Source organism: Coloeus monedula, assembly GCF_965178545.1.
Source record: "Coloeus monedula genome assembly, chromosome: Z".
Classification (NCBI taxonomy): Eukaryota; Metazoa; Chordata; class Aves; order Passeriformes; family Corvidae; genus Coloeus; species Coloeus monedula.
Genome location: NC_138822.1, coordinates 84,485,108 through 84,511,688, shown reverse-complemented (window position 1 = coordinate 84,511,688; position 26,581 = coordinate 84,485,108). Strand labels below are relative to the sequence as shown.

Here is a 26,581-nt window from a genome sequence, read left to right as displayed (position 1 = left end):
GCATTTTTATAAATGAGGGTTTCCATCCTTTTATTTGCACTACTATCTAGAGAGAAAGCATACATGTTGTACCTGCGGTACAGCCGATACGTGTGCATGTTCTTCTACTGCAAATTCTCTACACAAGGTCATTGCCCATTGATACGGTCACCGACGGCAGAGGGCTAAAGTAACCAGGAGGTATAAAAACAGGTTTGCCATCTTGCCCTGAGTGGAAATGGTGAACAGATACAAAAACCGAGCCCTAAACACCGATGGGTTACCACACATCGTTCCGTGGTCTATGCAAGTAAAAAGAGCCATGCAAATTTATCTGTAACACCTGACAAGGGTTTTTTTCTTTTTTTGAGCAAAATCATAGAAGTCAGTAGTAATTATGAAAATACGTTCCTGCCATCAGGCACTCACGATGCAATTCCAGTGGCAGCTTTGCAGGATGGGTATTTCACGTTAAACCAAGCGCCAGCACTGAAAGCATCCGTTTCCTTTAGTGTTTTAAAACTCACGTGGCTATATAAATAAAAATCTAGGATATCTTTTTTTTTTTTTTAAACTAGTGAAGTTTTTGATCAATGCCAACAACGTATGTGTCATCCCCTCACTTTTTGGCAGCTGCTAGGCTTTAACCTGGAAAAATCATAACACGACCATCAACAAAATAAAGAAGTCTTCTGTCAACTACTGTTCCCTAAAGAGAATATCACAAATCAGTTGGAATTTTAAAGTCGCTACAAGGTAAATGTTTTTAACTACTAGAAGGAATTTTCAGATATAAATATATATATAATATATATTCTGCATACAAAAGGCTCCCGTGAGGCTGATCACCAAGATGCCACAATAGGGAAGGAGAGTTTCAAAGGGAACAAACCCAATACTGTTAAGTCTCTATAAAGCATTTACCTTCCACTTTAAGCCCTGTATTATGACTACTGAGTTCTGAAAATAACTGAAATCCAAATTCTGCATGTTCAGATTCTTTCTGCTAAGAGCAAGGCGGCAAACACATTTTTAAAACCTGTTTTTAGAAGATTAAGCAGAACAAAAGTAAAATATATCTTCAGGTTATAAACAGAACCGTATTTTACAATCCAGCCTCCTCAGGACACCAGGCCCGCAGAGCAGCAGCAGCAGCAGCAGGGTCTCAGTCCAGGGGCTGGGGGTCTGCGATGGGCATGGTGTGCAGCACTTCGTCCAGCAGCTGCAGGGCACGGTGCAAGTGGATTTCAATCCAGCACGGCGTCTCCTTGATGCTCTGCCTCGGGTAGTCGGGTCCCCAGCCCTTCACAAAACTCATCCTGAGAATGCACAGGCGGCGCAGGTCGTCCACGCCGATGCCGGCAGCCGCTGACAGACCTGCGCGGGACGGGGGCCGGGTGAGCCAGCGAGCACCCGCTCCCCGGCAGCCCCGTGGCTCCTGCTCCCCGTGCCTCCCCCTGGCCCGGCCAGCACCAGCCCACACCCGCTCCCCGGCAGCCCCGTGGCTCCTGCTCCCCGTGCCTCCCCCTGGCCCGGCCAGCACCAGCCCACACCCGCTCCCCGGCAGCCCCGTGGCTCCTGCTCCCCGTGCCTCCCCCTGGCCTGGCCAGCACCAGCCCACACCCGCTCCCCGGCAGCCCCGTGGCTCCTGCTCCCCGTGCCTCCCCCTGGCCTGGCCAGCACCAGCCCACACCCGCTCCCCGGCAGCCCCGTGGCTCCTGCTCCCCGTGCCTCCCCCTGGCCCGGCCAGCGCCAGCCCGCGCGGCCACGTCCCTGCTGCAATGAGTGCAGCACTCAACCTGTGTGCCCTACAACTTCCTCCCTTCCAGCATTCTGCAGCCTTGAAAGGGTGCTGAGATACAAAACTGTCTGTAGCCAGAACTGGGGAGTGGTTTGGGTTGGGAGGGATCTCAAAGCCCATTCGGTGCCAGCCCTGCCATGGCAGGGACACCTTCCACTGTCCCAGGCTGCTCCAAGCCCCGTCCAACCTGGCCTTGGACACTGCCAGGGATCCAGGGGCAGCCACAGCTGCTCTGGGCACCCTGGGCCAGGGCCTGCCCACCCTCACAGGGAACAATTCCTTCCCAATATCCCACCTAGCCCTGCACAAAGCAGATGGGATGAAACCCAAATGCTTTACACGATGCAATGCATGTAAACAACGCTTAGGAAATCAAGTCACAAAATGCTTATTTCTGAGGTTTACCAGATGTCAGAACCCAGACTGGGCACCTGCAGGAAGCAGGATTAACAAACAACACCACTCCCAGCTTACAGAACAGAGATAAATACAGCTGGCAAACCCCAAATCACAAGTATGGCTAAGATAAAAAGTGAAATATCTCCCTCAAAATGCCTTCAACAACTTGTAGGACAGCTGAAGAGAGCCACACAGCAACACAAGGCATCCCATGGCACACAAAGCAGCCTGAGACATGTAAGCACTTACGCTTCTGAAAGTACTTTGGAACAATTTCAAGAGCCCAGAATTTAGGAACTAAGAAAACACCAGCCAATAATAATAATAATAATAATAATAATAATAATAATAAAAAAAGAGAGGGAGAAAAAAACCACCCTCAGTCTTCCTCAAGAATCTCAGTAGCAGGTGTTCCTACACCTAGTCAAGGACTCTGCTGCCCAGTAGTCCCCGTTGTTTGGAGTAACATTTTATGAGCTCAGCTACAACGATCATTTTCAAGCGGAGCTCTGAGCAGCCAGAAGTGCCTCTGTTCAGAGCACCAGAGCGACACTGGCCTCGCACACACGAGCTTTCCGCCGTGCTGCGGGACCCTGAGCAGCCACTCCCCGGGGACCGCGGAGCGAGCCGGACGGGCCAAGGAGCAGCTGCCGGCCCGCCTGTCCTGCTGCAGGGGTCAGCCAGGGCTGCTGGCCACCCGTTCCAGCGGAGGCAGGAAGGAGGTCAGGCTGTGCTGTACTCACTGATGGCTGGGGCGATCCCTCCGACGGAGCCGGGCCCTGGGATGTTGCCGGCCACGGCGGCGGCCTGGGCGGCGGCGGCGGCCTGGGCAGTGGCCGCCTGCTGCTGCATCTGGCGGTGGCACTGGCGCAGGTCAAACACCTGTGGGACACCCACACAGCGAGCGGTTTACAGCTGCCCGCAGCAACGAGAGATCCATCGCCCGGCCCCTGCGCGCCTCCGCTGCCCCCACGCCGCTCCCACCGCCCCGCCTGGGCAGGAGCAAACCTGCCCTGACCAGCTTCGTTTCTAGCAGAAATAATCCATTGAACTGGATGCTTAGAGATTCTTCTCATGATGTTGCCCACCCCTGGCAATACCAAAGCCTGCCTAAAGCAGCGCCGCGTGTGGATGGCTGCCTGAAGGGTGCTACAGGCAGGTTAAATCCCTGCTTCTTTGTTAAATCCCAGGATTTCCAGAAAAATAGGCATATAAATAAAAAAAAAAAGCCAACAGGGTCCCACTTTACTGCACTGAAGTATGATAGTCTATCTGAAAGAAATACCAATAACTGACAGGTCTGAGGTTGCAGGTTCCAGGCTGGTGGCGTTTTTTATCTTTGTGATCACTAAACTCTGTTTGCCACTAACACACGCACAGGAACTGTTCTCATATTGGAAAGCTCAAGCACAGAGGTCGCGGGGTTTCCTTCACGTTCACTGCACAACTGATGGCTAAAAACCAAACCACTGCAAACCTCAAGCAGTTTAATACAAGATTGGCTTTTTACGAGTGTGGCTTGTCCTGCTTAAGTTCAAAGTCTGTCAGAGGCACGTCCAAGTGAGAACCTCCTCAAAATGATTGTTTCCATGCAGCTTTCTCTGACCTCTGGATCACTCTATGTTCACGACACTTCAACATATGCCTGAAACTTCTGCTGCATTTGTATTTACTTTCACAACTCTGCTCTTTTCGGAGAAAAGAAACACATAACCTACGCTAAAAGTTTTAGCTGCAGTTAATTTAAACCTGTTAGGCTAAAAACACAAAGAGCTGCTATCAACACTGTGATGGAGTACAAAATTTACTTTCATAGTACCCATATGACACCTTCGGTTTAGAGTAGTTTTCAGAAGCCATTTTTAAGTGACCTACAAAAGGAAATCGTTAGGGTTTTTGAAAGCAGAGTTCCATTTACTTCAGTGCCTCGTAGCCTCTGTAACACTTCTGGAACCAAACACACAGAGCTTCCCCCAGGATTTTCACCTGGGAGCAGCAGACCCACCTTGATATATGCACTTGGGTAGATCTTGTGAACAGCATCCCCCGGGGCACGCCCTGCCTCCCTGTCCAGGTAGTAGCTCTGCACGAAGACGGCGTGGTCGCTCAGGCACCGCACCCACACGTCGCCCTCGCCCTTGCACTCCAGCTGCACCCCTTTGCCTATGTGCAACCTGGGGAGGGAACAGAGCCATCGCTGTGTGCGCTGCGAGGCAGCCGCCACAGCTCCCCAGCACCCGGGCACCTGGTCCGTACTCCACTCGCACAGGGGTTTGAAACGGCCGCTGTTACCTGGGGCGTGAGTCAGTATCCAGATGCACAGACCTGTGAAGCACAAACCCACCCGTGCCACTGCGTAAAGGTTTACGGGGAGCACAGGAGGCAGGAGCAGCGACACCTGATTAGCTACCCCCGCACCCGGCACAGAGCTGGGACACCAAACGCGCTCACTCCGACCCAAGAGTCAAGCCCCACGAGTACTTTTTCACAGAGAGTCACTCGGGAACATCCACAAAGCCACGTTCTAGCGCAGAACCGTGTGCTTGTTTGGACAACGCCACGGCGAGCTGACACTTTGATTGTCACAGTGTGACATTTCTGGAGACGTGGAATCATTTTCTTCCGTCTCCTTTCGAAGACGGGTGGAAAAAAGAAGAGCTGCAAGATTGCTTCAGTTCTGTGTGTTTCCACTTCAAAGGGAAGCACAGGCATGGCGAGAAGGAACGAAAACCCAACAGCTCTCTCCCAGCCTTCCCTTGCTCCTCTGACAAGTCCGTGTACTGCAGCCACTCTCGCATCCACACCCTGTGGTGTGGAGAGCCAATACTCAGCCTGCATACATAATGGCACGAGTTGCTAATTTTGTCCCCGCAGCACAGCCCCGGAGAGCAAAGAAAAGCAACTGCTACCAAGGCCGGCAGGGCTTTGTGACAGAGCTCAGCTCTGAACGCACCGCAGGAGCGGCCGGGAAAGATACACCCCGAGATAATGCCACTGGAACAAACAGACCCTGCTTGGCATTCCCAAAGGGAGGCAACACACGGAACACAACATACTGTCAAGTTCCACAGGCAGCCTGGGGATACCTTGCTCTCTCGATGGCTTCTGTTCTGTGCACGTTGGACAGCTGGCCCAGGCAGAACCGGTCTCCTCCAGAAGGATCCACATACCCATCCACAGTGACAATGGGACAGCTGGAAGGGACCTTAAACGTCTCCCCGACTTGCACGTCCATTTCAAAGTACGCAATGGAACACCAGTACTCTGGAGCTGAATAACAGACACAATTAGCTGCCTGAAAGGCACAAAAAACCTGTAAAACCATTCCAGACAATCAATTCTGCAACTGCATTTGTCATGCAGAGGAGAGTGCGCGCTCACACAAGCATGTTCTGATAGACAAAGATGTGTCTGCTAGTCCAGAAAAGTACAACATGCTACAGCAAACACGGGCTTGTGTTCATTCAAGCACACGCCAGTGCTTGAGGTTTTTGTACTTCAGATCTTTCGGGTTTGTGCACAGTTTATAATTCCAGTCAGATTTCATAAGCCATCTGCATTCCTACAATTCACGGTCCCAGCCTCAGCACACACAAGTAAAACACGTACGCCTATGCACGGCTAGGCTGGCACAAACTAACTCTGGAGCAGATCTGGCTGGAGATATCAGGGTAACCCTTCCTAGGTGAAGGCAGCTCTCTCCATCCTCCCTGCAGAGAAAACTGGGTTTGGAAAGCAGGACACCGGGGAGAAGAACATCAAAGATCTCACAGCGATCTTGTCTGCGCACAGAGTCAGGGGCAGCATAGAACAGGGGTGTTAACTGAGGGAGCAGAACAAAATGGCACGGTCTGAAAGCAAGGAGGCCCTGTTAACATCTCTTACGTACTTGAAGAAGAAAAACTGGCTACAAAGGAAAGATGGCAACTGCAACAATCTAGCTTGCGAGGAAAGAGGACCCTGACTCTCCCTAAAGCATTCCAGCAAAACCCAAACACCCACATGGGCAGTGAAACCTGACAGAGCACACCGGGTGATTTCGTACGCGAGCGCCAGTTGTTTCTGTGCCACCTGGGAGCAGCTGGGCTGTCAAACCTCCTGGCTGTTGTGTGCTACAGTTCCTATCTTTAGACACCTCAAAGCCTGAAGTCGCCACAAGCTCCAGTCACTGTGGGTTCTGGGGAGTTCAGCACCTCTGCTGCCTGCAAGGAGCCATTTCCACAAGAGGAGAATGCAGCTGGGCCTTGCTGGCTGGGGAGCACAAAACGAATCATGGGATCCCTGAACGGTTTGGGTTGGAAGGGACCTTAGAGCTCATCTCATTCCAAACCCTGCCATGGGCAGAGACACCTTCCACTGTCCCAGGTTGCTCCAGCCTGGCCTGGGACACTGCCAAGGATCCAGGGGCAGCCACAGCTGCTCTGGGCACCCTGTGCCAGGGCCTGCCCACCCTCACAGGGAACAATTCCTTCCCAATATCCCATCCAAACCTGCCATTCTCCCTTGTCCTGGCACTCCACCAGCACTACAGCTCACTCAGAGAGAGAGCAGCAGAACAGGACAGGACCCAAATACAACACCCTGGTAAGCCAAGGGGAAGAAGGGCTTTCCCCCTCACTCAGTCCAAACAGCAGCATCCGGCAGCACACCTGCTTGCCTTAGGAAACCGTTCTGATTTCAGCAGAAAAGAATAAACCCAGATGACTCCTTTCAGGTTTTTTATCCTCAAATAAATACTCCCATCTGCGAGGACTCAATGGGATGAAATCAACAAAGTGAAAGAGATACTAAACAATGTGAAATACAATTCAGCTACAGTTAAGTCCACCCAGCAGTTACCAAGATTTCATTCCTGACACTGCTGTAGTAACCGGACAAAAAAACAAACAAGTTCAACATTCAGGCTTTTCAACTATGTAGCTCTGCAGGGAACAGTGTTACTGCTGTCAAAAACAAAATATCGCCTTGCACCCGCACAGAGAGAGCTGCTACTGCAGGACCGGACCATCTCAGCTCCCTGAACTGCGACAGCACTGGAGACTCCTGCACAGCTTCCACACAAAGGTCCAGAGCAGAACTCCAGCACCCCAACACCGGGAAGGACAGGGCCTTCTCTTCAAGGTGTCTGGCCGTGCTCACTGGCTGCTAGGCTGTGGCTGCTAGAGGGGTTTGGCACGGCCTCAGCTCCACCGTGTCCTAGGCAGGCAAGAAGCGCCGCTGCGGGCAGCGCGCAGAGCCGAGGACGGAGCCACCCACCCCCGGGCAGACACCAGCACAGGGCTGCTTTCCAGGGCTGCAGTGCCTGACCTGGGGATCTGAACTAAACTCAGTTCACAGCTCATGTCCCTGCTCCCACAGACATACCCAAATTCAAAACAGGGTTTATCACAACAAGGTTGCTCTCCTTCTCACAGCATCAGCATGCACCACTCACAAGGCTGCGTTCCACATTAGGTTTTACTCACCAGGATGATTTGATATAGGAGGCTGGAATGCAAGTTCATTGTGAACTGGCCCTTTAAAAGAAAACACACAGTTTGTTTTACATGAGCAAAAACAAGGTTTTCTTTCCTAAACTGCTTTCCTGCGAGACCACCCTCCATTAGCTTCATCAATCACAAAACATGTTGTCCAGCATGCTGTGGACTGGATCACCAGAAACAAGCACTGAAGATGGAAAAAAGCCCCGGAGAACATGTTTTCTAAAGAGCAATAAACTGAATACGATCTTGGAACCAGATTATTCTCCCCCCTTGATGAACTGGGTCCCCCAGAGGCAGCAGAGAACAGAGAGGAAAGACTCAAACATAGGATTAAAAGTAACAGCAGCTTTTGCAACAAGATGTCAGAGCAGGCACAGTGTGGGGAGGTGTCAAAACACGCAGCCCCCTCAAGCGACAAATGGCAGCAGCCAAGAAAAGCTCAATGTGGCATCACCAGCCACTCACAAATATTAATTCTGGAAAGACACATGCACTGAAAAGCATTTATAGCGTATCTACAGCACCACTAGTGCTTTTTACATCCTGCTATTCCCGACAAATAACACAACAAATGAAGTGGGATCCTAACAGAATGAAGGAATGAATCTTAATAACTGTGTCTAAACTACAGTTTTATTGACAGAGACAGGCTGAAAAGTCATTCTAAGGTTAATTCACAGTATACTCCCCCCTCCACTAGCAACACCTGCTGCATACAGCTGATCTATATTAGAATACATATTATATATTCTAATATAGAATATATATTATATATTCTAAGATAAGGAACATTCTAATAAAAACTCGATTAGAAAATAAAGAACTGTTCTAGCTTTTTGCTACAAAATTTAGAAATCTTTTATTTGTGTGGGTGTTGTTTTTTCCACTACACTCTTATAATGCATTTACTGTGCTACACCCCTACAACAGAAGCTTGCCCACTTTTTTTTCCCCATCCCATCTCCTGTACAATAAAATAATAGATTGTTGTCCTATTTCATAGCCGAAAAAGATTTTCAGGTTTGTGTACTACTGCACTCATGAATTGACAACAATTTACTGCACAAGGTTTCACCAAGTTCTTTTAAACTGTCACGTGCGCACGGACACACATCTTCCAAAGCTTAGCATGACTTCAAAGCCTTGAAAAAGCAAAAACGGGCAAGAATTTCCAACTTTCGAAAGCAAAGAGCACCCAAACACCAGATTGTGAATCAGCTTCCTTTAGCACGGAAAATGTTTAGTACAAGGCTGCCAAGCCTCAGAGGAGAGGCTCAGCAAGGAGACGCTGTTTTGCCAGGTGTGGCTGGACCCTGCAGCTGCCCGAGCCTCTGACGGCTGCTGCTCCACCGGAGGAGAGCCCTCACGGAGCTGCCAGAGCAGAGCAGCCCCCGGTGTCCCCCAGGCAGCAGCGGGGACGTGCGTGGGGGTGAGAGCGAGCGCAGCCGAGCCCCCTGGCCGGGAAGGGAGCCTGCTTACAGTAGTGCCCGGGGTGCATGGGCGGGTGGTGCTGCAGGTGGCCGTTCTGGTGGTGTGGGATGGTGGGCGTGTAGGCGGCCGTCCGGCTCCCGGTCCAGGTGGTGGTACTGTCTGCAAAGACAAACGGGACACCGGTTCCTATGCAGCTCTGCCGCCATCTCCCTTCTAGTCCTCTATTGCTCCTGAACATTTGGAAACTGGATTGAGGAGGCTAGGAAGAGCGCACAGGTGTAAATACTCACTGTGGTGGTAAGTGGCTGGCTGAGCTGTGAACCCATTCTGCTGAGTTCCTGGCTGAGGCCCTGATGCAATCTGTAAGAGTCCATCACTATGGCTACCTGTCAATATACTGGTAGGTTGACCTGGTAAAAGAACACACTACCTATTCATGAACGTTCCAAAATTTTGATTAAGAAGAGCTCAGCACTACTGGGTAGGAAAACACACCCCACTAAGGGCACTGCAATACACAGTTCCCACAAGTTTGGTTTCAGTACTTTTTTCCACCCGCCAGAGTGTCGTAGGAAACTTGAGGCAAAATGCTCTGCATCAGGTAATTTTGACTCTGACACTCTTAACACTTCAGGAACTAGAGTATGCAGAGAACTCTCTTTATCAACCACATTTTTGTTCTGGTCACATCTCCTTTTTCAGCTTGAAAGGCAAGAAGAGGAGATGTCACAACTTCTACTGGGTAACATGGCTGGAATAGGTTTGGTGTGAATCCAAACAGGCCAACAGCAGGTCCAGTGAACTGCTTGCTTTCACCGTGTTGTAACTACTGTTCCTAAGGAGGACACTCACTTAAATTTACATTCCTCCAAAACATTCTGAACAGTATTTTATTTTTATAAACACTGCTTCAGTAGAGCTGCACACAACACTGGACTCAGGAAGCCCCTGTTTTGTTTTGTTTTTCTCCCAAACAAATACTTCAAGAATTATCTAAGATTAAAACTACAGATGTTTCAGAACAGGTTAACAGAATTCGACTTCGAAAGGCTTCAGCTCAGCCATTAACACTAAACTGATCAACAGCTTCACAATTACACTTGCACTCTCAAACTGGTGTGGCTAGCAGAATTTAACACATTGAGAACATCCATAAACATAAAAATGAGCTTTTTTTTCATCTCCACTTGCCTCCAACAGCTATAGCATTGGTGAGAAAAGGTTACTGACTATGAACTCGGGTGCAAAGGCAGTACAATTAACTACCTATATCCTTTTTATCTCTGCTGGAGACAGAAAGATATTGTGTTCCAGCTTGGCCACACTATCACTAGTTTTAGCCAAAAAGTTGTCAGCTAAAATTAACGAACATTATCAAAACACCGTGTGGCCACAATTCAAATGCATTAATGAAAACCAACGATATTCACCCATCTTTTATGTGCAACCCCTCCAAACACCGTGGTTTCCCTGCACGTGGGCTGCAGGATGCTCTCAGTGCTTTGCTACCCTGCTGGACGGAAGGGTGGCTCTGGTGCCGGGACACCAAACTCTTACACTTGTACCAGACACACAGAAAAGTAACAAAAACTTCCAGGCAGCACTCCAACAGACTTAGGAAAATATTAACTAGGGCTGTCATTCTGGTAGCACAGCGAACCGTTATAAAAATAGTGCAGTTAAAACTGGAAGCATAAAGAATTGCCTGAAAATCTCTTGGTACCGCCACCTTACAGTATATACATTTGTTGTCCTGCTTGCTGCTGCAATACAACAATAAAATTCTTTCATTTCAACAGCGATGACCAAACAATAACCGTAATGTTGTGTTAGCAGTCAGTTGCTCTAACACTGTGACACCGAGTCTTTGGCACAGACAGAACCGTGCTCTAACACCCGCGCAGCGCCGGTCTCAGTGACAAAAATGGTCACCAGGACACAGCGCCGCAGTGATGCTCCCAATCAACACCTTAAGTTAACGCTCAGGAGGCCGCCTGGCTCATCACCACCACGCTCCTATCAGTGCAGCGCAGCACAGCTCCAGCGCCAGACCCGCCCTGGCAGAGAGCAGCGGCTACGTCCCCGTCGAGCAGCCCCGATGATCTTACTTGTGGAAGCCACGGGAATGTTGGGGAAGTTGGTGGTGCTGGTGGTGCTGGCCTCGGTGGGGGCCAGCATGGCTGGGGTGCTGTAGGGCTCCGTGGAGGCCCGGTTGCTGGGCGGGTGCTGGATGGTCTGCACCGAGTGGCCCTCGGCCGACGACAGCGACGGCTGCCCCTCGTAGTCGTGGACGTACTCGTCCTTCACCAGCATGCTGGAGGGAGCTGCGGGGACACCACGGGTTACACAGGGACGGGTTACACACAGCAAGCGCTGCCATCAGCGTGCTGGGGGCAGGATTGAAACTACACAGACGCTGCTGAAGCGCTCCTCCAAGCTACAAACAAACGGCGCGGGTCAGCAGCAGGAAACTTGGAGGCGTAACTGGGCGGAAAAGCGAGCTGCTTATTGTGCTTGATGCTATTGAAGGAGCAGTTGAGCCCCACAGCAGCAGGCTGCAACAGCGTTTTGCTCCCCGGTCCATCACTGGGTGATTGGACACGGCTGATACAAGGGAAAAGCACGTTTTGTTCAAGCAGCTGAATGTATGTGAAGGCAGCAGCTAACCAACCAGTTTCTACAAGCAGAACACACGCAGAGCTCCCATGAAAAACACAGATTTGTGAGCATGGCACATAAACTTCATGCATCCCTGGAGTAATTTTAAGCAGCTCCCATTCAAACTGACTAGGAACATCAAATCCACATTCCCACAGAAAACTACTCTATGTTCAGCAGCGTAGCCAGTAATTCAGACTATTCCACGCACAGCGCTGGGGAATTACCACTGCCACTACAACAATTTATTTCTATGTATGCCATTAGGCATGTTCAAGTAAAACTCCTGCATTACATTACCTCCCGTGCTCGTTTTTAAAGCAGCCTGAAATATGTTAAAATCTGTTTCCTGCTGCAAGACCAGGAGCAGGACAAGGAAACATTTGTGACGTACTGGACTGCTGGTATCAAACTACGACATAATTTCATTAAAGAATGAAAAATCAGCTTTGATTCTGTACAGAGGGACCACTTTCCAGAAGACACAGGTAGCAATGCCAATGAGCAGAGATGAGCACACAAGGTTAAAGCTTGTGAAGTTACATTTGTTGCGATATTTGCGGGGGGGAGGTTTAGTTCATTTTTGCTTGGACACTTCTAATAATGTGCTAAAATCACTGGATTACACAAACTTCTTTCTCTGTGAATTTCCTCTGGAAGGACAATAAATTCAGTTTTGAAATAAAGCAGTTACCAGCTGTACAATCTCAGATTCCTGAAATAATGTTCATGAGAGATTTCATGTCCAATCTCTCTCAAGTTTCAGGGAAAGTAAGAATATCAGGCTCCTTCATCCAACTGTGTATTAATTACAGAATTTTTACTATTTTCTTCTTCTCCTACTTATTCAACCACATTTAGTGTTCCCAGTTCAATTAATTAGCATACCATACAGGTGCACACAGTTTTGGGTGTCTCTTTTATCAATTAGCAGCACTGAACCGTGAGGTTTTTTGGTTTTCTTTTCTTTTCTGTTGGGTTTTGTACGTAGCAAGAAGCAATGAAAACAGGATGTAGCTACAAGCTTGGCTGAAGCCTGTGCTTCAGGAATTTATCCACTGCCTCTGATATGGTACTTGGCTGGTTTTTCGAAGCCAGAGACGCAAATGCATCTCCCTCTGCTCTTTACACGCCCTCCCAGAGAGGCAGAGGAATAACCTGTGCCTGCACTGAAGGGTTTGACGCAGCTCGAGCCCGCAGAAATGCAGCAGCAAACAGAACTACTCACCAGAACTCTGTAGTGTCAGTCCTGAGAGATCTTTAAAGAGAAGAAAGAGAAAAGGGGGGTGCAGAGGGATATATTCAGAGATCTTAAAACATGTTTAAACATTTATAAGCCTTTAAAAATCAGCACTGCATTCTCTGCTTATTAGACCCCTTGCATCACAACACAAGGCTCACTGCACAACAACTGCAGGAACTGTGTACAAAGCCAACAGGAAGGCCCAAACGAAAGCCACAAACTTTCCCTTCACATCTGGAATAAAGGTATAAAAGAATAATTCCACTAAGAAGACAGATAAGAGCATTTGCAGCCTAATTTACAACGAGATCACTAAAAGTTAATGTTTCTAATTCAGGCCTGTATTTTCTACACCCAGAAACGTTTCACATTCCATTCCCACCATTCCATTTTAATTCAAGAGTCTACTTACCGATGCCAGGTGATACTACACGCTCATAATGGTAAGGATTTACACAGACACTGTCACATTTTAAGTCAAAAGCATACTGACAATATTTAACATGCTTGAGTTCATTTTTATGAAGATCAGGCCATCTCCACAGACGGGCGTAAATCACATGAGGGAATCCCTTGCGACCGGCCACCTAAAAAGTCAGACACAAAAGTTGATTGGGAAAGTAGCAAGGCACTGCATTTCACACAGTGAGAAGCAAAAAAGGAAGGGGGCAAACACCACCACACCCTCTCTCCAGCATCAAAATGTATTTAAAAAAAAAGGTGGTGTATAGTTTACCCAAGTTCTGTGCCCAACAGAAAGAAGTTTCTATTAGGGTTTTGCCACAGTTAAGTCAACACTGTGATTCTTAAGTAAAAAATACCGGACACAAAATGGCAGAAGCAGAACTTGTGCTCAGGGTCCTAAGTATGGTCACCCTCCCCACCATGGATGTGCAGGAGCTTTGCCCCAGAAGAAGAGGAACGAGGCGCTAAGCTACGCTGTAGGGAATTGACAAGCAGAAGAATGCCAATCCATTATACCTGGAAAAAAAAAATGTAAAAACCCCTGCTTCTAGGGTAGACAGAGAGCTATCCAGCAAACATGCCATCTGCCTGGAACAAGGAGATCACAGCCCAAGCCAGGTACTGAGCTCTGACGGCGTACGGCTAGTGCACGTTCCCAGTGCAGACTCCTTGGAATACCCCAGCAAGGGATCACAGGTCCTCCCCGCACTGCTGACCAACACAGAGCTAACAGAAGCTTGTAGTGAAACACGGCACGAGCAGCCGGAGCCTGCTTTTCACTGCCACACACACACTCGCTTGGAACGGCTGAGCCTTCGCCTCCTGCTCCTCTTGCAAAGGAACAGCAACTCCTGCAGCAGCCCGGAGCTCTGGCCCCCAAACACACCGACAGCCAGGGGCAGGGGCTGCGAGAGCACAGCGACCCTTCCTCACCACCCTAGCAGCCTGTGTCCCTCCCTTCTGCTGCAGCTGCACTAGGAGCAAAACTGTGATTTGCACTGGTACTAACCTGAAGCCTCCCATCCAGCGTTCTCTGTATTGTAACACACTTGCTAGGATGAGCTCCATTTGTGGTTATAGCCGTAATCAAAGAATCCAATTCATCTTTTTTCTCCTTTAGCTTTTTAACTAAACTTTCAATTGCGCGTTTTGCAAAAGTTTCACTCTCTCCACCTTGTCGATGGCACATCAAGCTGTGAACAATGCTCAGACAAGCATCATTACTTGTTGGCGTGTTAGTAATAGACATATTGTCCATTTGTCACAGCTTTTTCTTTCAGATCAAATGTCAGTTTTGGGGGCTGTTATGATTTTCAAGCTGATGAACAAGAGATGATCCAAGTTAAGTGTTAGATGTACTGTCTCTTGGTAAAACCTAGGAGGAAAAAATATCTATATTAGAATTGTTTTTAACAAATCGCAGATCGTGTTTCTAAGGAAGTCTGTGGCTTTTTTCTTCTTTTATTTTCAAGCTAAGTGCAGGATATTAAAAGCACACGAAAAAACTGCATTGCTTGTCCCATGATAGCTAAAACATGCCTAAGAGGCTGCTTGCACAGTTTTAGATGTAAGATTTATTCTCCCCCTAGTAACAATATTTAAATAAAGGTTACAGTTTATATGCATGTACACGGAGTATGTGCATATAGAAAGGCAGGGATTCTTACATGGAAAAGGAGAACAGTGACAGTGATTTCCTATGTTTTATACCAGCAGGATGAAACTGAGTGAAAATACTGACTGGGAATCAAGGGGCACTGATTTAAACAAAATCTGAGTAGTGAGGAAGCATGAGTGCACACCAGAATCATGTACCATCTTTATTCAACAACACTCCTCAAAGTTCAGCCGTGCTCTGACCTCAGACTAACCCTATTTCTCTCTGCTAACCAGGAAGGCACAAGTTGTACCTGCCCGTTCTCTCAATACACATTTATGTAAATTAGAACAGCGTCTATCTTTAGATATGAAAACCCCAACATTTGTCCCTGTCTGCATCCAGCTTTTTCTGCATCACGACAAACCAACCCCAGCCACTCAGGAAAAGCCCTCCCAGCCTGTCTCCAGCAGAGCTGTGCCAATGACACCAAAGTGGTATCAGGAGAGCCCCTGCAGCCCTGGCCGCGGGCTCTGCTCTCGAGGGGCCTGCAGAGGTTCCTGGCCACGGCCCGTTCCAGCCAGCCGGCCTCGTCCTCCTGGAGCTTCTCTCAGCCACAGATCAGGAGAGCTGGCCCGACCCTCCCGCCTCTCCATGAGCTCATCACTACGCTTTAACTCGTTTTGCCCAGGAACACAGAGCAGCAGGTTTGTGCAGTCACAGAGAAAGAGGATGGTGTTGCCAAAAAGCTGCTCTGGTTCCTCTGGCAGCTCTGGCTTCATGTAATCACCAACAGAGACATTTCTGCAGGGTCTGACTGCCTTAAAACACTGGCAACAAATACACAGAGGTGATTTTACTACGTTTTCTGAGTAAGCTTAAAATACAAGCCTTTCTGAAAACTACCACGTCATTCTCGACCACGTAGATGAAATATATCTGATTTCAAAAGTTCAGGGAAAAAAAAAGCCTGTCACATTATCTGAGGAGGAACACATCCAGTGGAGGACCTGTTACGGCACTGGAATTTTCCATGTTATTAGAGGCACTGAAGTAGCAGCTATTTATTGGAAACAAATGTGTCGCACAAAAATAAGAGCGGGATGTTAATTTAGAAAGTTATGGCATCACACAGTGTGAACGCACGGCTTCCCTCCCTGCAAAATGAATGCTGCTAGGCAAATCCAGCACAAATTTAAAACAAAACAAACTCTTCTTTATTTGATATTTTCTACAATTTTAACTTGCATACCTCACGCTTTGGTATACTTGAAAAAATACACGCTGCAAATCCCTCCCCCTCCCTCCCATTTTTGAGCCTTTTCTTCTTTTGTAAGGATGCTTCTGCACCTAATTCCTCCCAAAGGAAAACAATTACCTCTACGTTTGAGTGGGATCACAGATTTTACCTAGCTATTAAAATTTCTCCCTCAATACTGGGGTTTTTTGTGCTTCAATTCTATAAGCCCCTTTCAAAAGTCAAGCTTAACCTGCCAGTCATTCTCTATGGCAACTCACACTAATCTGTAAAAGCCTGCCAGCTAAAACAGAATAGAACATCATTTTCCTTAAATACAAAACAGCATCCCAGATAGATATGCATAAGTAATCACAATAAATGCCCTGATAAAGCTATTAGCTAAAAGAGCTTTAAATAAAGAGATTATTTAAATTAGACACGCAGCTTTATCTCCTACAACCCTAAAACCATGAATGAGAATTTTGTTTGCTGACTTTCAGAAGATTCAGATCAAGCAAATAAAACCTTATTTAAGTGGAATGATCCTCAGAAATGTTGAGTCACCCCTCAGCTGCCACTGTGCTCAACAGGAGCTTCTGACTGCTCAGCACTTCTGAAAGCCGGGCCACTTGTTCAGGGTTTTGGGTGCTGCTGCACGCTGCTGCTGCTGCGTGACTGCACGGCAATTCAGGAGTCCCCTCGACAGGAATGCTGTCAGTCCCGGAGCCCTGCAAAGAGGGGTGAGGGCAGTGGGCATCAGTATCGAGAAACGCTGCGGCACATTTCTCCAGAAGCACCAGAACCATCAGTGTATTTTACAGGCAAGCCAAGTTTTCACATTCTGCAAATTTAGTTTCTCGCGAAATAGCTCGAGGAGCCCATCTTTAACTCAGTCACACATTCGAGAGGTGCCTTAGCACCTTCTTACGAGGTTCCCTCCCCGCGTGCAAACAGCACCGAGCGGCACTCCCCGGGCCCACGGCACTCCCCGGGCCGGGCACTTCGACGCGGCAGCCTGGGCAGGCAGAAGCCCGGCACGGTGGGCAGGCAGCAGCCCGGCACGGTGGGCAGGATGCAGCCCAGGCACGGTGGGCAGGATGCAGCCCGGCACGGTGGGCAGGATGCAGCCCGGCACGGTGGGCAGGCAGCAGCCCGGCACGGTGGGCAGGATGCAGCCCAGGCACGGTGGGCAGGATGCAGCCCAGGCACGGTGGGCAGGATGCAGCCCAGGCACGGTGGGCAGGCAGCAGCCCGGCACGGTGGGCAGGATGCAGCCCGGCACGGTGGGCAGGATGCAGCCCGGCACGGTGGGCAGGCTATAGCCCGGCACGGTGGGCAGGCAGCAGCCCAGGCACGGTGGGCAGGATGCAGCCCGGCACGGTGGGCAGGATGCAGCCCGGCACGGTGGGCAGGCAGCAGCCCGGCACGGTGGGCAGGATGCAGCCCAGGCACGGTGGGCAGGATGCAGCCCCAGCACGGTGGGCAGGCAGCAGCCCAGGCACGGTGGGCAGGATGCAGCCCGGGCACGGTGGGCAGGCAGGATGCAGCCCGGCACGGTGGGCAGGCAGCAGCCCGGCACGGTGGGCAGGATGCAGCCCGGCACGGTGGGCAGGCAGGATGCAGCCCGGCACGGTGGGCAGGATGCAGCCCAGGCACGGTGGGCAGGCAGGATGCAGCCCCAGCACGGTGGGCAGGCAGCAGCCCCAGCACGGTGGGCAGGATGCAGCCCGGCACGGTGGGCAGGATGCAGCCCGGCACGGTGGGCAGGCAGCAGCCCGGCACGGTGGGCAGGCAGCAGCCCGGCACGGTGGGCAGGCAGCAGCCCGGCACGGTGGGCAGGATGCAGCCCAGGCACGGTGGGCAGGCAGCAGCCCCAGCACGGTGGGCAGGATGCAGCCCGGCACGGTGGGCAGGATGCAGCCCGGCACGGTGGGCAGGATGCAGCCCGGCACGGTGGGCAGGATGCAGGCCGGCACGGTGGGCAGGCAGCAGCCCGGCACGGTGGGCAGGATGCAGCCCGGCACGGTGGGCAGGCAGCAGCCCGGCACGGTGGGCAGGATGCAGCCCGGCACGGTGGGCAGGATGCAGCCCGGCACGGTGGGCAGGATGCAGGCCGGCACGGTGGGCAGGCAGCAGCCCGGCACGGTGGGCAGGATGCAGGCCGGCACGGTGGGCAGGATGCAGCCCAGGCACGGTGGGCAGGATGCAGCCCGGCACGGTGGGCAGGCAGGCTATAGCCCGGCACGGTGGGCAGGATGCAGCCCGGCACGGTGGGCAGGATGCAGCCCAGGCACGGTGGGCAGGATGCAGCCCGGCCACACCGGGCCGGGTGCTCCGCACCACAGCAGCGCTTCCGAGGGCGCTGAACGCCTGCCCCGTGTGGGCCGGGAGCCTCAGAGCCAGCCCCGCGCACAGCGAGCCCACGCCGCGGCTCCAGCCTGGAGGCACGGAACAGCACAGCGGCGAGCGCAGGCAGCAGAGATCGCAGCTCCTTCTAGGCAGGAACTTTGCGGACACAGAAAGAGTGAGAGAGCGCCCTGGGGGAAAGGGGCAGAAGGAGGAGACAGGGAACATGAGAAGAGCAGCAGCAGGAGACAGCACAGGCTCCAGCCTCAGCCATCGCAGAACAAAAGGGTGTTTCTCTCCCTTCTGCTCCAGTGGGATGCAAGCAGGACACACTAAAAAAGCAGAGACGAGCTAATGTAAAACACTTACAAGTTGTAAAGTTACAGAGAAGCACCTGGTTATATTCAGACTCAATGGTTTCAAAGGTCTTTTCCAACCCTAACAAGTCTATGATTCCATGCTACATAAAGTAATTGACTTCATTAACTAAGAACTAACGAGTATATATATTACAGAACAAGCAGACAACAACTGGTGTTCCAGGTAACCTAAGCATCAGAACAAGAACAAGAACCTCCAAGGGGGAGATAAATCTGAAAGACAAAAGAAGTTTAGATTGGCAGGTAATTAAAATCGCCTTTGACGATCTGCAGCAAACTTCTATCTCAGAGAACCCACAGCCAGCTGCTAACTAAAACTGCTCCTTCCAGACAGATGCAGACAGGAACAAACACCAACAGTCCTGCACACACTCCACTCCCCCACGGCTGCAGGGAGATGTGTCTCTTCAGCCCGGGCAATAAAACGCAAAACACGAAGCAGCTGTCTAAAACTGAAAATACAGCACTGGTGCCACACGCCTCGTTTTAATGCCTGCGGATAATCCTGCCAGAAATGGTTACCTGAACAATACAAATTATAAAAAGGCAAGCTTCTCTACCAGCATGCTGCCCTACAGAACCAAAATCAAATCCAGCGTTGACTTACCCAGGTGGGAGAAGGAGCTCTGCTGAGCTGCCAGGCTACTGCTCTCACTCTACTTATACTTGTCTTAGGGGCAGGAATGCAAAACAAGCCCCACACTGACCCAGACTGTCCCAGTGTTTTTGGATCAGCTGGGACACTCTCTCTCCAAACAGTGATTATCTTACTGGTGTGACCAGATAACAGAGACAAGGTTTCACACTCAGCATCTTCCGCACAAGCTCCAGGAGGGCATTCCCTTCTGGGGATGCAAGGTGTTCCTGATCAACTGGAAAACACCAGGCAATGTACAAAACGCAGATAAAGGGATAAACAACGCATTTATGGAACAGAAATTCAATATTCCATCTTGCGTGCCCGCATCTCGCCAGCTGCACCAGCAAGACAGTATTATAGGCTAGCACAGCCTAAGAACGAGCACTTTTACGTGCCAAAAAAACATGGGTAAGAAAAACACAGCTTCCAAACATTCACAGCAACTCTTCAGGCAGCAAATTAAGCATTTAAGAGATAGGATCACTTGGACGGCCTCACTTGAGGCCCACGAGTTGCTGAGGTACTTTTCAGTTCAACATTCCTCTACAAAACAACAGGCAGACACACAGACAGAGGCAGACACACACAGACATAGCCTGAAGAAGGTACAGGGGTTTTAGAAAGAGATAAAAGTTTTTCTGATTTTCATGGTTAGAAAAAAAACCCACACAGATTTCATTTCCTTGCTTTTATGAAGATGTTACCACAGCTGTGCAGAAGCTCCTCTGAGGTGTAAGGGCAAGGGCTGCTAAAAATCCCCAAAACCTTACTAAACCCCTGTCAAAGTGCTCTGGTCATTCAGGCATGCAAATCTTAAAACTTAGCTGAAAACTCCCTTTGTCCAAACAAGTCCCATTTTCAGTACTGCGATCTGGTTGAGATTTGTTTTGAAGTTTCAAATCCAGATCCTTAAAAAAATCTCACATCCTTTTCTGCACGTTGAAAGCAACCTTAAATGAATACTTTTCACACGCAGAAGTGGTTTAACTTCCCCCTCGCCTCCCACAAAAGCCACACTTCGCAATTTGGGGAGAACCATCAACCCCAAGCAAGAAAACAACAGCCAGACCAGGCAGTTATGGATGGAGCTGGAAGTCAGGGACATAACCCACAGGAATACGATCCAGGCAATCAGCAGTCCCACAGCAAGAGGGCTAATCCAGGCCCGGCACTGACACCACACACAGCCCTGTTCAATCGCAGCTGCGCGGGGATCGGGTTCACCGAGAAACTCAGTCTAAAAATGTGACAGTCCAAATGCCACTGGATAATTACTTTAAGGTACAGGCATAAGGCCAACACCCCCTCCATGTCACTGTGCTAGCACATGGATGTTACTCCTTCACTTCCTACAGCAAACTAGGTATTTTCCAAACATGAGACCACTTGAGACTCGAGGGAGACTTCGCTGTTTACAGGGAAAATTATGTGAGGAGGACTGTGACCAGGAGGGATCACTAACTCTTTGTCTGTAGGAACTAAGATGCTGACCGCTGTGCTTAAAGGGAAAAAAAAAAAAAAAAAGTTAAAATATATAGCACAGCCTTGGCACAACTGGAAAAATAGTTCCTGCAGGTGCCAGGGCTGCAGTGGCCCTCTGGAAAGCTTGTGATGGAGAAAGGGCAGCAGTCCTGCAGGGCAGCTCAGAAGAGAGGTTCCAGATACACACACGGTGCTGCAGGTCCAGGGTGCTGGTGTGGAAGGCTGACAGACTCAACAGGGGAATGCACAGCACACACTGACACACTGGAGAGAGGAATCCAAGACGGATTTGTGGCTGCATGCACACAGTACACCCTTGTGATGGAAATCCAATCAGTCTGTGAAGTCAAAATCAAAGAAAAAAAGGTTTTGCACATGCTACTGTGGCATGCGTGGGGCTCAGGAAGCCTTTAAGCAGCAAGGCAGAGAGCAAATTGCCATCTTTTGGCCCAAATTGCTCAGAAGACAGCCTTGTGTCACCTCAGAGCACTTCAAATGATCATCAGCACACGGTCCTCGTGGGTCCCTTCCAACTGAGCTGCTCTACTTCCAACCACACGGCTTTCCAGCAGCAGTTACACGAAGACGCTCTCTGACACAACGTAAACACACAACCTGAGCACTTCTAGTTGCCGTAAATCTGCGCAAGGGCTGGTGTCACACGCAGGGATGAGGAATGCAAGGCAAGCCCGCGCGGCCAGCGGCACCCACCGGGTACAACGCTGCGCTCGTGCCCACGCTGCAAACCCTGACGTGACCTGGCCATCGTCCACCAGCACCGCACTGCAAAGGGCCTAAGGCAGGCAGCAAATCTGCGGGCGGAGTATCCCTCACCATGAGCCATGACTCGAGGGAATGCTACCACCGTGATCGCCAAAAAAACAACCTCCAAGCAAAACAAGGGAATAAAGTGGTGTATACGGTAACAGAGTAACACAGCCAGACCAAGTGGTGCCACAGGATGCCGACGGGAAGGATGAACAGGATGCAGTTCTGGGCACTGAGATACCCGGGTGAGGAGGGAAACGAATTAATGCAAAACACACCTGAAAGAACAAAACTGTATTGCCAAGCTGCAGCTATGAAGGCAGTTTCTGAGAAAATGTATCCAAGAAAAAACAAGAATTGCTTGGTTAAAGCTGCCACTGATGCTGTGGGAGCGTGAGTTATGAGTAACAGCCACCCCAGACAGATTTCCAGCATTTTGATACCAGGCAGTAACGCGACACTAACGAACTGGCTAATTAGAATAGCGTGCAAATTGACATCTTGCTAGAACATTTCACACCAATAAAGGACAAGAAAGGCTCCTGCATCAGCTGCTGCCTCCAAAATTAGACGAACACCAAGATGTCAGAAAAGCAGCGTACACGTTTGATGGCTTTTAACCACCAAAACATTACTACAGAGTTCTGCTGTTTAATAATGCAAGGACAGAAGTTTTATGATAAACACGATGAAGGAAAATCCATAAACCAATAAAACAAAATGCAGCCTGTGATTTGATGAAGATATGAATAAGTGATTAAACTGCAGATACTTTCCAGCACATTAGACTATTATCTCCTTGCCCGACGGGTGAACAGCAACAGTGTTTGTAGACATGAGAACAATTAGCGTTAAAGAGCAAGAGCAGGAGCGCTGGGAAGGCTCTGCACTCCCACTGCTCCGTGCAGTACGAGCTAACATTCCCCAGAACACTATTTTCGTGCGTGTATCTGAATCATCAGTATCAATTCTCCTCATCTCACTGGCAGTAGCTACCGAAATTTAAGACACCTGGCAGCATAAAAGGAAATGGAGAAGAGCTTTAAGAAAACTCCGAGTGGCAGCAGTTTTGTGTTAACGTGAATTCACGTTTGCGAAGGAGGAGCAGCCACTCCTCTGTGGCTGATGTGGTGTGGCTGCCCAGGAGCAGCTCTGAGCATGTTACCCCTCTCAGCTCCCTCCTGTGTGCTCCAGCTCCCTCCAGAAGCAATTCCCGAGTGCCACAGACCGACGCTGCGAGGGGAGCAACCCTTTCTGCTGCGCACAGTGACGGGGTTCGGTGGAACCCACACCCAAACCCCACCTTCCTTTGGGTGCACGGGGGCAGGACACGAGGGAAAAGGTAACGCTGCTCTAATGGTGTGGCTACGCACACGTGTTTTAAACCCCAGGAAGTTTAGTTTTACAGGTTTCTTCCCTGATTCTAATGTTTATTTTTTGACAAAGCACACAGCTGGAAAACAACTCCTCTTTTCAATACAGGCTTCTGTATGGTCAGAGAAGGAAGACCTGCACACCGCAGCACACGAACTCCTCTGCCACTCAGACCCAGACACCTCACCCCGTGTCCCACGCAGTGAGAGGCCACCCCCTCCTCATCCCAGCACCGGGGCGTGCGGGAGACGGAAGCCTGGGAGAGACCACGCTCCGGGAGCAGAAGGCGGTGGAATTCCTCGTCTGGAACAGCAGAGCAAACCCGATCGCGGAGGATCCTGCACGACCCCATCCTCTCGCGGGAGGCTTCTGTCAAGCAGCAATTTGTCAAACCCTCGCACGCAGAGGAAGGGCTTGTGGCTACAGCAAGCAGCTAAAGGAAGAGTGAAGCCTTGCCCGCGCAGGAGCGGTGTGATTTCTCACTGCTCTGTCAGCTCAGTACCCCAGCAATAGGTGTGTTAGATAACATCTGCTCTTCATCGTGATCTGCACGGGGATAATGTTCTCTGCGCTCGTTAGAGCTTAAAAAAAAAATCACCTCTGGGCAAAGCAAGCGTGGAAAATTCCAGCCCCAACCAAAAGTACAGTTTTTCACTAGGTTGACAACAGAAACAGAGCCCTAAAATCCCAGCAGGACCTTAACAGGCAGCTCCTCACCAGGATCTGCTCTCAGCACCTTTGCTCTCACCAAATCAGTTGATTCCTCTCAAAGCTCACATTCCCATTGTGCCAGCCCAGCCTGAATGCATTATGTAAAGAGCTATCTACTCAAAAACGGAATTCTAATCAGTGTCAGGCACTCGGTGCTTCTCCCTGGGCCTCAGCTCTTTGAAATAAAGTTCCTGAATCAATATTAAACATGCGTGCTTATGCAACAAGCAGATCCGGAGAGGCTGATGAATGCAAAGCGAGCAGGAACTCCTCGCAGTCACAGGGTGAGGGGAGAGCCAGAAGGACGAGCTGCTGCTTTATGATGTCGCTGGAGCAGGAGAGCACGTCCAGCTGACAGGGCCGTGCAGCTGCTCGGGGTCCTCGCAGGGGGCTGCCCGCACCGCTGAAGGCAGAACCCACAGCACAGGAGCCCCACAGCTTAACAGGGCACGGGGAGCCCCGAACTGGCTCCTGCCCGCCGGCAGCGGCACGGCACTCCAGACCGAGATAAGCTGGGAAGCGGTGGTGGAAGACCACGATCCTCCTCGGTGTCTGAGAACACTCGGTGTGCAGCACCTCAGTTTGGGCTCTAATGACACACCTAACCCGCGGCTGGATTACCCCGTAAATCAAACACCCAGCCCTGGCGAAACCTCTGAGGCTCAACTGCACGAGTCACCAACCTCCCCCAAACTCACACCCGCAGGGACGGGCACGGGAGGGAGCGCAGCAGAGAGGGAATAATCTGTAATTAACACCCCTTTGTGCAGCCCCACGCCTGGAAACCCGCTAGCAGCACCGTTCTCTGTATTCCAAATGAGATGGCAGATTCCAGAGGACTAAAGAGCCCCCACAAAGCCACCGGGGGGGTTTTTCCAGCATGCGGGACATGGGACAGCGGGGAAGAGCGGCCGGGGACAGGACGGCTGCCCAGCGTTCAAAACATCAAACTAAGAAGTTTAGTAGTGGGAGGGGGGGGGGTTCCTGTTTTTTTCTCGCCGAGGAAAAGCGAGGAAGTGGGAAGGGGACAGAGAGGAGGTGAGGAAGGGGACGGGAGGGAGGTGGGGATGAGACCGGGGGCGCGGGGCATAGAAGAGGGGAAGCGGGGAGGGAGCCCGGGAAGGAGGGGAAGGGACGGGGGGAGGAGTCCGGAAAGGGGCCGGGGAAGAAGCCCGGGAAGGTGTGGAAGTGACCGGGAAAGAGGCCGGGAAGGGGCGGGGGAAGGAGCCCGGCAGGGGATCCCAGCGCGGCGGGCGGGCGGGAGCCGGGAGCGGATGTTACCTGGGCCGCCGTCCGGGCGCGGCCCGAGGCCGCCGTGAGGGGCGGCGGCGGCGGGGGAAGGCCCGGGCCTCCGCCCCCCTCCCCTCGGCGCGGCGGGGCGGGGCGGGGCGGCGCTCGCAGGGGCCGGGGGCAGCGGCCGCCCGCTGCCGGCCGCCCCCGCCGCCTCCTGCCCGCGGGTGGCCGCCGCTCGCCGCTCGTTTGTTGTCGTTGTCGCTGTCGCGGCCGCCGCCGACACGTCCGGGCCGCCGCCGCCGCCGCGCACGCGCCACATCCGGGTCACGCGGCGCCTGCGCGGCTGCGAGAGGGGCGCGGGCGGGCGCGACCGCGCGTTGTGTTTATGGTTGGCGGGCAGCGCTCCAGCGAGCGCGGGGAGCGGCCGGCGCCGGGCGCAGATGCGAAAAGTGCGACCGCAACAGATGGATCGCGGGATCGGTGACGCTGGAAAAGTCCTGCGAGACCTCGGAGTGCAGCCTGTCCCGATCCCTGCCGTGTCACCAGCACAGAGCGCTGAGTGCCACGTCCGGGCCTCCTTGGACACTTCCAGGGATGGGGGCTCCAACACCTCCCTGGGCAGTTCCAATGCCTGACCACCCTTTCCATGGGGAAATTCCTGCTGGTGACCTACCTGAGCCTCCCCTGGCCCAGCCTGAGGCCGTTCCCTCTCTTCCTGTCCCTGTTCCCTGCGAGCAGAGCCCGACCCCCCCGGCTGCCCCCTCCTGTCAGGGGCTTGTGCAGAGCCACAAGGGCCCCCCTGAGCCTCCTTTGCTCCAGCCTGAGCCCCTTTCCAGCTCCCTCAGCCGCTCCTGGGGCTCCAGCCCCTTCCCAGCTCCGTTCCCTGCCCCGGACATGCTCCAGCTGCTCCAGGTCCATGCCGAATGGCGGTTCCAGAGCAGGACAAGGGGCTCGCGGTGCCCAGTCCAGCACGGGGGGACACACAGGGCCACAAAGGCGACTCCGTAAATGTGTGGCCAAACACAGCACCCAAACAAATGCAGAGCCCCACAAGTGCAAACTCTCTAATCAGAGAACAGTAGGATGCTTTGTGTGGGGAGGGACCTCAGAGCCCATCCACTGCCACCCCCTGCCATGGGCAGGGACACCTTCCACTGTCCCAGGCTGCTCCCAGCCCCAATGTCCAGCCTGGCCTTGGGCACTGCCAGGGATCCAGGGGCAGCCCCAGCTGCTCTGGGCACCCTGTGCCAGGGCCTGCCCACCCTCACAGACAGCAATTCCTTCCCAATATCCCATCCAGCCCTGCCCTCTGGCACTGGGAAGCCATTCCCTGTGTCCTGTCCCTCCATGC

The 26,581-nt window shown here is 51.6% G+C and overlaps 1 protein-coding gene across 3 annotated transcripts; it reads right to left on the bottom strand.

Annotated features, from left to right (window-relative positions):
* Window positions 1-13: 13 nt before the first annotated feature.
* On the bottom strand, window positions 14-25,514 carry SMAD4 (SMAD family member 4). 3 transcript variants are annotated; one of them, XM_082301581.1, is made up of 13 exons: window positions 25,279-25,514; window positions 16,822-17,024; window positions 14,469-14,834; window positions 13,407-13,581; window positions 12,980-13,009; window positions 11,202-11,417; window positions 9,384-9,503; window positions 9,142-9,252; window positions 7,645-7,695; window positions 5,266-5,449; window positions 4,185-4,353; window positions 2,923-3,061; window positions 14-1,356 (listed from the first exon to the last, which is right to left on the bottom strand). In XM_082301581.1, the coding sequence occupies exons 3-13, from the start codon at window positions 14,715-14,717 to the stop codon at window positions 1,145-1,147; spliced, it is 1,656 nt and encodes a 551-aa protein (XP_082157707.1). In that variant the 5' UTR covers window positions 14,718-14,834; window positions 16,822-17,024; window positions 25,279-25,514; the 3' UTR covers window positions 14-1,144. The 3 variants fall into 3 exon arrangements, with proteins under 3 accessions (XP_082157707.1, XP_082157709.1, XP_082157708.1); XM_082301583.1 differs by lacking the exon at window positions 9,384-9,503; XM_082301582.1 differs by lacking the exon at window positions 16,822-17,024.
* Between the last annotated feature and the right edge of the window lie 1,067 nt (window positions 25,515-26,581).